We start from the raw sequence: 13,467 nt of genomic DNA on the forward strand, positions 1-13,467 counted from the left end.
CATAACAATTTGCACAATACTTCGCCAGTATGGGGAAAAACATCATTATGCTGTTTCCATGCCATTGCAATCAAGGTTTTTACGCTAAAAGCGTGAATGTCACTCGTTCGTGCTTGGCGACGCCTTTATTTTTCTTTTACTTTTTCCAGGTTGAAATTCTTCAATAGTTTTTGTCTCTCATACTCTATACATAAACCACATCGCTTTGGGACAAACGTAAACTACTTAGGTTTCAGTGTAAAAGCACATGGGCTTTTCCTTGCATCTCCCAGGGTTTTGGAGGGTGTGTATCTCTACATCGCACGTATGATTCCTGGGCGGTTTGCACCACTTTACAACCTTGCCACCTCCACCAATGTACAGGACCCAGTACGCACAATATGAAACAAAACAATAGGCCTTACACTTGTCTGCTCTCTTTCACAATCTTTGCAACGTCCATATCAATTTGCACAATACTTCGCCAAAAGGAAAGTTGAAAATTTTAAAAAATTAGGCGCGAAAAAGAAATATTAGGACGTTTTTAGACATTGTTTTTATAAAAGGGTAATATCCGATCCTGTAGAACCTAGCAATATGCTCAAGTTTTTAAATAAAACTATTTTGCGTAAAAACAAAATTGACGAAACCAAAACTGACGTTTTGCTTTGTCGTCAAAAAGCGTCTCCTGAGCAGGACGTGACGTCAACTATGAACCGTAAATTGAGGTAGTATTTAGCGATCACGAGCGCGGTTGACGTGGTGAGCTGTAGCGGCACTTTATGAAAGTGGCCAATACATACAGTACCGTTTGAGAACGTTGTGTACCTTAGTTATACCCTAGTTATACGGGGCACGCCCTTTCGGCGGTTAAGCATCACCGCCGTTGCCACATTATATTCTCAGAGAGCTATTTAAGAATAAGTTAAAAAGGCTCGAGGTACACCTAAGCACTTCTTATGAGTTGTGAACGCGAAAGCATGCAAGGCCGCTCGTCCGCTTCCTTTTTCGTCTGCTGCGTACCTTTCGTCGCCGGTCAGCGCGCATGCTCCCCTGGGCACGCTGACCTTGGACGCTCCGTGTTAGCGGCGCGCTGATGGGCACACAGCGCCATGGGGTGAGCGGTCGTGGAATCTGACAAGCGCAGCGGCCAATGAGAGCCCCGTTGACGCGCGCCAGTCAATGGAACCGAGGGCGAAATCCATCAGCTTTACTTCTCTCCTTTGGGATCAAGGAAACTAGGTGCCGTTTTCGCGCTTCAAACTGATGACGTCAGCTCGCTCCACAGGACAGTTAATGCTTTCGCATTAATAGTGCGTGTGCACAGCCTAATGGACGCTCCGCAAGCGCACATTCGTCCATAGCTTCGACTGTATAGTGTGGCAACTGTAGTCTGACTTAATCACATTTACGCATTATACTCTTTAACAGCTTACTGGGGCGTGCCTTCAAAGCCAACGTTTTTAAATTAACTCAGTTACGGCATTGTTCATAAACGCTGCTTCCACGAGGAGTACCCTTCCACCAAGGTCCGCCTCCCGTCATTCGGAGCGTCACTATTTCTTTGGGGAACGTCTCTTATGGTGACTTAGGTTAAACAGGCTTTGAAGCACAGCGTCTAAATGCAACACCAAGGAAAGGCTGCAGAGCTTGGAGGCATGATGTCACGAGCGTCAGAAAGAGGAAGCAACCCCGGAAATTGGGCTCCTCCTTGGGCCTTGCCTTGGTCTAGGCCAGGGGTGGCCGGGCTGACCCGACCTAAGAGCCGAAAAAAAAAAAACCACAAAGCTTTCAAGAGCCGCGGTGGGGGGGGGGGGGGGGGGGGGGGGGAGAGGGGCAATTTTTTTTTCAGAGCAGTAAACGAAGGCTCGGACTACTTCCAATCTATCCGAGTAAAAAGCAGTCCAACTGTACGTAAGGTGGCAGTAGCACAAAACTAACAAACCGCAACCTGTGACAACCAGTTTTCGCTTTCAACTTTTCCACTGTTTCCTCCTCTCTCCCGTTTTACCCTGTTCCTCACTGCCTGTTTCCTCCTCCCCCATGGTGAGGGGGACCTTGTGCCTTGCAGAATCTCGAGTCTGGTCGGCGGCCAGACTCCTGTGACCGGGAGGGAGTGCTCCTGTGACCGGGAAGAAGTGCTCCTGTGACCGGGAGGGAGGCGGGAAAGTGTGTGTGTGTGTGTGTGGTGTGGGGGGGGGGGGGGGGGGGGTACCGCGAGTTGCGCTTTAACACGCGAAGAGCCGCATGCGCCTCGCGTGCTGCAGCTTGGCCACCCCTTTCCTAGGCTCTTTTTCGCTCTTCCTTCTTTCCGGACAGTCGGATATTCGAACGATACTAGTCGCACTGCCGTATTCAAAATGTTTGGAAATATAATATTAAATTCACCTGTCTGTATGAATTAGCGGTTTAAAGAACAAACCTGATAAATCTTTAGTTGAAATTCCTTAGTTTGCGATTGCAGGTTTGTATATTATGTACACCGACAAAGACCACCCCACCGCCTAATGACACAGGGCCATGACAAAATGCATTACTCGATCGCTACTTGCAAAACAAAGGAAAGAGTTACAGACATACGCTACCTCAAAATAAATGGAACGCGTTACCGTGACCGATTATTGTAACGCACGTGACTTTTTTTTGCGTTTTTTTTTTTTTAATATAAATTGACGGTAACAGCGTTTTTTTTTGGCGACAGCTTTTACTTGACACTAAGACAAAGGGCGAGGGTGTGGGGTTTTTCCTAAAGCGGGGTTTTTTTGCGCGGGGAAAAGACTGGTAAAATTTTGAAGGTACGTAGAATGAGTGCAATAATTAATGACTTAGCGCCTATAACAAAAATATAGAAACACGGAAATATTTATCTGTATTCTTTTCACGCCTTGGGAAGATGTAAGAAGTAACGTAACTACGTTGCCTGTTACAAATAATTAACGTATGTACGTTGCCGGTACTCTTTTGGAAAAGTAACAAGTAGATTACTACGTTACATAAAAACGTAACGCGCTACCTGTACCCTTTTCGGTCCCCTTTTCTGAAGCCTACAATTCAAGGTGCGTTTGAACATTCAAGACATGGCAGAATAACCTCATATAAATATATCCCGTACGTTTCATTGTTTCTCGTCTTCTATGGTAATTCACGTAGACTCCACAGTTAATAGTTGCAGAATTATTTTAGAGATCTAGCTAAATAACGCAAAAGATTTTCTTTGACACAGACGCATTGAAAATGTCTGCGCAACGCTGAAATTTACAAAATTCTAGGCAATTACAACTTAGTAAAGAAAAAATGAGATTAGTTGGAATTATTGGTTCTACATTACCTACTAATGTTACTGAGTTGTAATGTGACCGATAAAGGCTCAGAAAATAGAATTAAACACTTACTTTCTCAGCTGGCTTTTGGTATCTTTAAAATGCTACAAGAAGAATTCGTACTAAGAACCTTATATTTCACCTTTCTGTCCTGGAACTCTGAAAAAGAAGAAATGTATTTCGGCAAACGAAGTTAGAACAGCTCTTGCAGATTGTATGTTTCTGTTTTTGTTTCTGGTGTTGTGCTGGTTTAATAAGACACCTGAATTCTTTGCAAATAGCAATGTTAGTATTATGCCTGAGATCTACAATAACATACACAGGGTACGCGTGCCCTTTCCGGATTAATGGGTGTCATATGGTACCAGTGATTTGTGATCTACTTGACCTCCGATATTCATAATGTTCTTCTGGTGCAACCTTAATATTGTTATTGCACTATGAACCGAATATTCAAACAATGCTTTAATCGGGATTAATTTTTAACCGGTTAATCGGTAAAAGTTTAACAAACCGACAGAAAGTAAAAATTAAACGCTTTCTCTAAACAAACGTGGACGGGTACACCTGTGAGCAGGAAAAACGTTGAGAGAAATTCTTACCTAAAGTAACCTGTAGGAGCGAGATTTGTAACTCCAGACGATGTGCAGAAAGCAACACTTGTCGCGGCCACTTAAACGCCGTGCGAGTGTTCATTTAGTGCCGCAGAGACTATACTGTGAGCAATGAAAGGAGGTCACTCGTGGCGGAGGGTATCAACGAACCCCTTTGCATCATGCAGCTGAAGTGAGAATCTGTGAGTGTGAATGTCTTTAACTGTTCTTAACTACACGTCGAGCTTGATTCATAATCAAAATTGCATATTGCGCCGTTTGAAACATTATCAGCAAAGGCAAACAAAATGTAAATTTGACGTTCTAAAAATATTAAGCATGAAAACGAACGAGATCAATTAATCGATTATTTTTCGATTAAATGGTGGCGACTAATTAGGTTACATTTTTTATTCGACGTCCAGCCATAATTGTGCACTCTTAGAAGCGTGTAAACAACCCAAATGCGCTTGAAACACACAAACCTCTTTTTTGTTTTAATCCTTCGAATAAACGAGAAGAAACTCGATATGAGACTTTAAGCGCCATAGAGCTTCGGTTGCAAAAGAGCGGGATGTTATTTTGACAGTACATGACCGTTTGGTCACGATACCGCGTTGCCTGAAAGCATGCAATCCCTAAAGCCGGGGTCACGCTACTCATATATGATGCAAGAGACAGTCTGCAAGCACGACTCACCACAGTATCCGTTGGTAGAATGCCGCGTGCCAAGTTTTCTCCTTGAACTCATTGCCATGAGGCATTCGAAGCACGGACCTCTCGATGACTCCCGTTCGAATTTGTTAGCAGACTGTATTTTGTATGGTATAAGCAGTGTAACCCCGGCTTAAAGTGGCAGTACGGACACGCGCTATTTGATTGGTCGGACAAACTGGCAGCATCCACCGTCGTTTGTGTCATAACTTATGGAGAGGAGTGGTTTAACTGTGCACTTTCTGCAAGCATTTGACACGACCGCTTCCTGATCGTTCGGAGCAGATTTTCTTGCAATCAGTTCCAGTCAAATGCTCAACGCTAGAAACAAGGACTAATACATGACACAAACCAGTGGTGGTTGCGGCGTTCAAACTAAAATACATTTCGCCTTATATGGGGAGCGACAAATTGTTGCATATGCGCCTTCCTTACTTTTGGAGTCCACATAAAAAGTTCACTGCTTTGACAATGAAAAAATGACCGCATCTCCACGAGGCGAATGATGCTGATTGGGGCGAAGCTCTGGTGGTGCTGATGATACTGATTTTATAGTTCATAGGTAGTGCTGATGGTGCTGATTTTTTTTATGGCTCACATGTAGTGCTGAGTTGCGGGTTGCGTTTCGACTTCATTATTACTGCTTTATGTCGGTGAAATGCAGAGCCAGTGATTCTTCTAGCGGATCAGTTTGGATCCGCTAGAAGCCGTGGGAACGCTTCTCCACCGCTTAAGTCTCACGGTCCATGTCAAGAAGAGAATGTGTGGTATGGAACGTGACCGCAGCGCCCTCTCCTGTATAGATGTTGAGCGGATACATGCAACGTTTCTTCCATGACATCCCCAGCTCTTGAGTTACTACTACATCTCAGAGCACCCTACTCGTCCCGCATTCGTGGCCGAGTGGTTAAGGCGATGGACTAGAAATCCATTAGGGTCTTCCCGCACAGGTTCGGATGGACGGACAAGGCTAGACCCTAGGGAGCTTCGCCCCTAAAAGTCGGAAATTAGCTTCAACAAACGTCATATGCCTTGAGCGAAGGGCCAGGGGGGGGGGGGGGGGGGGGGGTTATTGCACAAGCGGAAAGATGAAGCTCCATAAAACCTGTAAGGTATTTCATATATCACCTTCTTATATAGGCCTATACCAGAGTAAAGAACTGCCTGAAGGGGAAGAAAATGCCAACGAAACTGAACTCGCAAAGTTAAAAGTAAAAGATGTTTTACCTTCTAAAGCCATATCAGTGAACGTAAACTCTAAGGTATTTTCAGATTCACTTTTCACGGATAGTATATCGATTATCCTGTAAAAAAGCAAACAACAGTCTGTTAAGTTATTGTTACGGTTCATTTAGGGGCGAAGCTTAAATGTTAGCTTACGTTCTGTTCCTTTCATCTGTGTAGGTCAAAAAGATGCTGGCGGTAGACATGTTCGCCTCTGTCTTCCAAAGCATCCGCAAACATGTGGTCGGTTTTCCAACCAGCCAAGTTTTTTTGGAAGTTTTGGTGTCTTTCCGAAAAGTATATCTGTCCTCGAGAGTCTTCAACAACTGGAATGGCAAAAATTAGAGGCAGTTACGTGCGATTTATTATTATTCTACATGAATACCATCGGTCTTTCTTGATGTTTTGCTATAGCGGTGGTACATGTTCACGAATATAAGTTGTCAAAATGAAATGTGATCCTCCTGGAAGTAGGAAGAAAAACAGGCAGTGTCAAGGTAAATGTCTATACCACGAACGTGCGCCTTGAAAGGGTTACGTTTTTCTCCATTGTAGAGTGCGGTAAGTTCGCAAAAGTGTAATCCTACATGGTAGCCTCACTCCGTAGTATAGTAAGAAAATTACAATGGTTGCGAGAGTCCGCTGCATACACAGCGGTAAGTGTTATAGAACAAATACACCGACCTTTTCATACCGTAAACCAAAATAGTATTTTAGATTATAGTTATATTCTTAATATTTATATTCTATATGATGTTCAGTGCACTCTAGAGACTATGAACGTTAATCGCAACTGCGCATGTGCCGCGTTTTCGCGTGCCGAAAAGGGAAGCAGGTGGAAAGGCAGAGAGACGATCAACGCTCTCGAAAACCTCCTCGCAGCTCTTATCGCAAACGCGGTCCATAGACCATTTGATCTCGATCGAGCTGTTGGAAACTCTCCGTAATACCGCATTTTCACGAATAATGTTCGCACTTCTTATGAGCAAGGCCCTTGTGTCTACTTTCCTGCATAGCACGCTTGTAGCCAATCATCGCGTTGTGCATAAAAACGCAACGAATAACAAGGTCGAGAACACGATTCTCCGTAAAAATGCGATCTGAGCAGATAACGTTTCGCATGAAGACGTTATTTCCGTCCCGTAAATCGCTGTCATCTTTCCGTCGATCGCGGTGATTAGCTTTCCCCGTGCTCCGCGGGAAACCAGACCCACAGTACTTGTTGATCAGAAGGACGACTTATCACTCGAGCAAATACGGTACAGGCTTTCTAGTCATATATGTCAACGGCTGCCACAATTTGTCGGGTCCTGCGCCAATCAGACACCTTTATTTTAGCGGATTGCCGCCGTAGATACTAAAATATTTATGCACAAAATACGTCATCCTCGGTCACCTCTGTACAAACGTAAACCTTGGTACGCTAAGAAACCGATTCGTGCGGTCGCTTCAAATGAGCAAGAATTTCTTTGACTCAAGGCCCGTTCACACAGTTGCTTTCGGAGCGACCCCTACGCTTACGAACGAATGCAACCGTTTTGAACGACGAGTTGCCATAGCAACGAAGCGTAAAACGGTCGTTTCGTTCGTGTTCGTTCGCAACGCAAGGAGCTGAGCCGGGCTGAACTTTTTCGTTGCGTTCGGGAACGACGGGAGCGACAGACCAATCACAGGTCGAGGAGAGCTTGGTCGCGCGCGTTGCATCCCGGTCGTGCCGCGGTCCTTCTATCTAAAAACATGGCGTCGGTGGCGATCGTTGACGTGGACGGTCTGGTGGAAACTCATCGTTCCCCGTAAAAGCGCTATCCTTGACTGAATTTTCGTCGTGTGTCGTTATGATAACCGAGCACGTACTAAAAGGGAAGATCCACCTACTCGTACGGCGATCTCGTGGCGGCACTCTCAAGACAGCAGAAACGCCCGTGTCGTCGTGTTTGTTTACATCGACTGCAGTAGTGCCTACTTAGCATTTGTGTCCTCGAACATCGCCCGGAATTCTTTTTTGGCGCATTCCATGCGTGTGTTCAAGTTCGAGGTATTACTGGTGCGTACCGTATTAACGATGCGAATTTTCACGCGTTTTCATCACCCGAAAAAAGTGATTAGTGCTAGCAATTCTGAACGCTCGCAACGTCTCTTTGATCACGAAATTATATTTCTTCGTTGCTATATCACTGCTAAGATTACATCGTGTTTTATAATCGTAGGAAAGGCGTGTGGCAAGGTTTGTACCGTTGGCAATGTCGTGTATTAAAGTCGTGATCGTGCAAGACGGCGTACTGCATTTTTTTTTCCTTTTATACGCACTACCCTGCAAGCATATCCTGAAAAAAATTAATAAAGCTTAAGGTCATAGAAGATGGTCTGTCTATGTACTGTTACGCAAGTGAATGGCAGTGCGTCCCCTTCTTTTTAGACGCACCGCTGAAACAGCTGACGGCGGCGGAGAGGCGGTCACCGTGCTGCCGACCCGCTGCGCTTGTTGCAGTGGCTGCAGGAGTGTACGTGCCCCGCAGTGTGGAGGTTCCGGTCACAACGGACGCAGTCGTGGATAACGGGTTCGTTTCAGATGTCTGAACCAGCCTTTACACAGCTATTGTAGGCTCACAGCAGATCTTCGTGACTGTACGCTGTAGCCGAAACCTCGGGCTGCACCGGTGAGGACCTAGCGCCAAGCACGAAACCGTCCGCCGTGTTTGTAAGCGCAGCTGGGTTGCTTCCTATTGGCTAGGAGAAAAAACTGAAGCTCGTTTTTCATTGGCTGTTGATTCGTGTGGTTGCATGCGGTTGCATGTGTGTGTATTCGTCGCGCACAGTTGTAGTTGAAGTTGCAGCGGTTGCATTCGTCCGTAAGTATAGTGGTCGCTCCGAACGCAGGTGTGTGAACGGGCCCTCACGCGGTGGAGGCAACGCCGAAGCAAGCGTCGGCGGAGCGCTCCCGCGATTACCATGAGCAACACACGATACATTTGTTTGTGCGACTGCGGTACCTTGAACGAGTCTTTAGGGAGTTGTCGTAGGCAGCGTTTCACCCTCCGCTAAGCAAACCGCAGCGAAGAAGCAGCTGCTGCGCCTGCCTTGACTGTACAGATTTGGGTATCGCAGCGGGCTGCGGAGAGGGTTGCGCAGCGGTGAAAACGATCTACGAAAACTCCCTTTTGAATGGTGCGCTTTTGAGAGTCCTATGCCGCCCGCACAGCAAACGTGGTCCGAAAGGTGCAAGGATTGGTGTCACAGAAGCTGGCCTGTAATGTTTTTTGATCGCCATCCTGGCGCTTGCTGCTAGAAGTACTGGTAGGAGGAGGAGGAAATAAAATATACGATCGAATGTGAATGTCACTGCCGTTGCGGCATGGCAACTCCTTAAAGGGGTCTGGCAACGACGTGTTGACTGTTTTTCAATTGGCACCGAATTTGAACACACTGAACGTAGTAACTTAGTGAAACTTTTCTTTTCTCGAAATTCGCTTTATTTTATAAGTTATAGACAGATTAGAATTAGAAAAAGAAGCAACAAATAACCTCTCTCATGACGTCCCTGGTCCTGGCTTGGGTGGCCGTTAACTACAGGAGGGGTAGAGAGCTCAGCGAGCGCTCACGGCTACCGCACTCCGTGTCGACGGCTCGAGAGAGCGCCACTGAAGCATGTCCTGGATAGGCTGGATCATAACCTCCTCTATACTCACAAAGCCTGGCAGTTCGATGACGGAGCCATAGAATGCCCGGTCGCAGATTTGGAGCGCGAGGGTCTGGTAGCACAGAGCATTTCTCTGGGAGTCTGGTATTCAGTGCACAGCTTCTGCAGCGGCGAGGACCCGAAAACATGGTTTTCAAAAACGACGAGAAAAGAAGTGGTAGACCGAGGAACGCGAGAAGCACGAGCGGACATTCCATCGCTCGTGACAAGTGTGTTTCGGCGTCTCGCCGTAGCGGGGCGCCCGTTACATGACTACTGTCTGCCGCTCTACCTTTTCACTTTCGGTGGCAGCGTCTCGTGGCGATCTGCCATGCTTTGTCAGTATAGAGGAGGCTATGGTTGGATGAAGAGGGTGGCCAGGGCACCTCGGCATTCCATTTGCTGCGCGATTAAACACTAATTCGGCATGCCACTTCATTGGCCACAAACGACAGCAAACACGGGGTAAAGATCAGTTCAGAACGGGAGTCACTTCGCGCTGTCAAACCGCCAAACGACCAAACCGCAAGCCAAACCTGCTCGGCAAAGGTCTTCGGAACGCTCGAAACCGGTCGGATCCTCCAGCTCAAATGACCGCAGCGCCGCTGCGTACGTCCGGGACCTTTCTATGTTTGCCGCTTCATAGCAATTGCGTGGCCGCGCGTGGGCGCCTTATCCCTCTACCCTTTTCTAGTATGCGCCACCTTTTCCACCGCTTGGGGGCGGGTATGACGACGGATCATTTCTTGTTTCCGTACTTCAGAAACAGCATTTGTTTGTTTCTAGAGCGCAGCTCTCAGGGGCCCGTTTCCGGCTTGAGTGGCGTCGGCGTCGCCGTCGCCGTCGGCGTAACCGCGAGGTCACGTGACCCGCCCGAGGTCACGTGACCTAAGGGGGTCACGTGACCCACCCAGGTCACGTGACACCCCTAAGTCACGTGACCCCCGAGGTCACGTGACCCCCAGAGGTCACGTGACCCCCTTGAGGTCACGTGACCCCCCTAAGGTCACGTGACCCCCATAAGGTCACGTGACCTCCCTAAGGTCATAGACCCCTTCAAGTCACGTGACCCCCTTGAGGTCACGTGACCTCAAGGAGTCGCCTATCCCTCCGTACGCTTCCATCTTCCTCCTCAAGAGCTGCGGTCTAACCGGCGTTACAGGGAATTGTAAACGGCTTTCATTTTTATGTAAAATGATAAACAAAAACTACTTTCATAAATAATTAAAACAGTTTGCACCACTTATATTTTGTATTTCGACCAAAAAAAATTCACCCTTTTCACTCTGGTGAAGAAGGAAGAGCAGCGGAGCTGTACTATGTGATGCCGCCGATCATAAATGGCGGTAGCTGTCCAGAGGGTTGTGTCGAGATTTATTTCTCCAGGCGCACGAAACTGGGGAAACTAGCCCTTAAAAGCGCCGCTATAAAAAAAAAAAAAAAAAGCTTTCAGCGACTTTGATAAGGCAGGAGCTGGCCAGGACCAAAAATGTCGCGATGTCGTTCCATGCCGCGCGCGTTCGGTACCACGGGGCACCCCGTGGGTGGAGGAAACTTCCGCGTCTTCCGGTTAAAATATTGTCGCGAATGACGAGGCGACGAACAAGGAATGACGGATGAAATTGAAACGTTTAATGGAGCGAACTTGTGCCCAAAACAAAAAGAGGAAACAGAAGATAACAAGAGAGCGTCGCCGGCGTCGAAGTCGTCGTAACAGCAGGATCGAACGCTGGGGCGAGACTGACCCCGGCTCGCCCCGCGGAGCCCGTTATGTACACGCGAGAGCTTCTGGAATGTTCGGCGTAGAACATTAGGCGCCTAGAACATTCGTACCTTGAATACATAACAGGGTTCTCGAATTTACTAGAATGTGAGAGTTACAGATATAATAAAAATGTACGTCCGCTGCCTGGAATCGAACCGGGATCCTTTGCGTGGGAACCAAGCAAGATAACTGTTAGGCCACAAGCGCTTTTTTTTATTCAGTGCTTAAACACACACTACACAGATCTTTTGGGCAGCTGTAGAGTTAAAAATCCTTCATACAGAAGAGCACATGCAACATGCTTGACCAGTCAGGCGTTGCGTCCGTACACTCAAAATACACTCTTCACCTGAGTAGCAAGTTCAGTGAAATACTGTGAAGCAGATTTTGGTTTTCTACTGCATGGCGGACATCCATACGAAATTTCCACAGAGCAAACAAACCTAACACCATGATCATATCGGGCGGGACACTCTCTTGTTTGTTAACAGGAAGGAACCGAATAGAATGCGATGTTATATCTATGTCCTTCATTATAGTGCGCTTTAGGACGTCCCAGAACATGATTGCGCCCCAGCAGTCTATGGATACGTGCTCAACTGTCTCAGGCTGTTTGCAGAGTACACAGTTAGCACCCCAAGGTAAAAACATACCTCTCTGAGCCATCCATAGTTTAACTGGCAGTGTGGCACTATGCAGCCGGGGAAAAAAAATTTCGCCGCTGGGGGGATCCACATTTTCTTCGCGCGAACCAACACATCATCCCCAGACATGTTAATGAACAAAGTTCTCTACACCGGAGCGGGGAAGAGACTATCAATTCGATCTTTGGTAAACTTTTTTCTGGTGACAGTGAACAAATACTCCCGCGAGTTACACGCCATTAAGAATTTTAAAGCATTCACAACCTCCTTCACAAAACCGACCTTCCTAGCGGGGGCCCAATGGCAGAAGAAACCAGAACGGAAAGGAAATGAGGAGTTATTCTTGTTTGAAACATTACTTGCAAAAGAGGATGTTTTTGGTTTCTCAAGAAAAGAAAACGTGAAACAATTTGTCGGACAAATAGGCGGGACAGACCGAGTCCTCCTTTTGACACTGAACGAAAGAGGTTATCGCGTCTCATTGGTTCCCCCGTGCTTTTCCATATGAAAGCAGCAAACACTCCATGCATTTTTGTATACTATTTCGTGCACAGTGTAGGACTTGTAGCACACACCATAACTTGGCGATTAGAAAAAACATTGCAGAGAGTGGCCCTAATGATTATCGACATGTCGCGGCCACATCATTTGGTTGCCCGCTCTCTTAAGTCCTCAACAACGTCCGCCCAATATTCTGAATTAGTTTCCATATATTGTAGCGGGGTTCCAAGGTATCTGCTGTGAACGCAGCTCCATTTAACACCTCTGAAATATTGAGGCATGGTAGCCCACTCGCCGTCCCAGGTACCATTACATTTGTCAACATTAGCAACGGCACCGGTTGCTTTGCAAAATTGTGTACACAGTTCGAAAACACTAGCAACACTCTCTTTGTTACTACAGAACACAGCAATGTCATTTGCATACGCTAGAACCTTAGTTTCTACATCGCCCATTCAGAAACCTTGAACTTGTTTCGACCGAATAATACTTAAACACAGTGGTTCCAAATAAAGAGAAAACAATAAAGCCGACATTGGGCAGTCCTGGCGTACCGAGGAAAACAAACTTTTATAAAGGTAGACAGTGAATTGTTTATAATTATTCTCGTCAAGCACCCCTTATAAGCCATTTTAACACCTTCGATTATAATCTTTCCCACATTAGCCCGGTCCAAAACCTCCCAAAGATCGTCGTGACATACCTTGTCCAATTCCTTTGCTAAATCAATTTGCAACATTGCAATTGAAGTTCTTTCAGCTGAAGAGCTTTACAAAATTGTCCGCATGTACGTACGTGGTCACGCATTCCTCCGTCGCATGTCCAAAACGGTTGCAGTCGGTGCATCGGGGAACGCGATATTCTCGCCGGATGTGCCCGGTTCGTCTGCAGCGCAGGCACAGGGGTGCTCTCTCTGGCACCAGGACCAGGACTCTGCATCCCTCCAGTCGCACTTCGTGGGAAATTTTGTCGACCGTCATACCCTTACGGTGAGTCATTTGCACGAGACGCGTGTTTGACACGACATTTTCAAAACCTTGTTCTCTGAAGC

General features: G+C 46.7%; 1 protein-coding gene across 1 annotated transcript in view; it reads right to left on the bottom strand.

Annotated features, from left to right (window-relative positions):
* Positions 1 to 225: 225 nt before the first annotated feature.
* LOC120844365 overlaps positions 226 to 13,467 on the bottom strand; it is a 36,922-nt gene continuing 23,680 nt past the window's right edge. Inside the window, exons 2-5 of the mRNA XM_040216117.1 lie at positions 5,987 to 6,156; positions 5,834 to 5,910; positions 3,381 to 3,458; positions 226 to 410 (exon numbers count right to left, since the gene is read on the bottom strand). Of these exons, the coding sequence (XP_040072051.1) occupies positions 226 to 410; positions 3,381 to 3,458; positions 5,834 to 5,910; positions 5,987 to 6,156 (510 nt within the window). The remainder of the gene's footprint in view (positions 411 to 3,380; positions 3,459 to 5,833; positions 5,911 to 5,986; positions 6,157 to 13,467) is intronic.

This window comes from Ixodes scapularis, unplaced genomic scaffold (assembly GCF_016920785.2).
Source record: "Ixodes scapularis isolate PalLabHiFi unplaced genomic scaffold, ASM1692078v2 PGA_scaffold6__148_contigs__length_123643588, whole genome shotgun sequence".
In the NCBI taxonomy this organism is placed as follows: Eukaryota; Metazoa; Arthropoda; class Arachnida; order Ixodida; family Ixodidae; genus Ixodes; species Ixodes scapularis.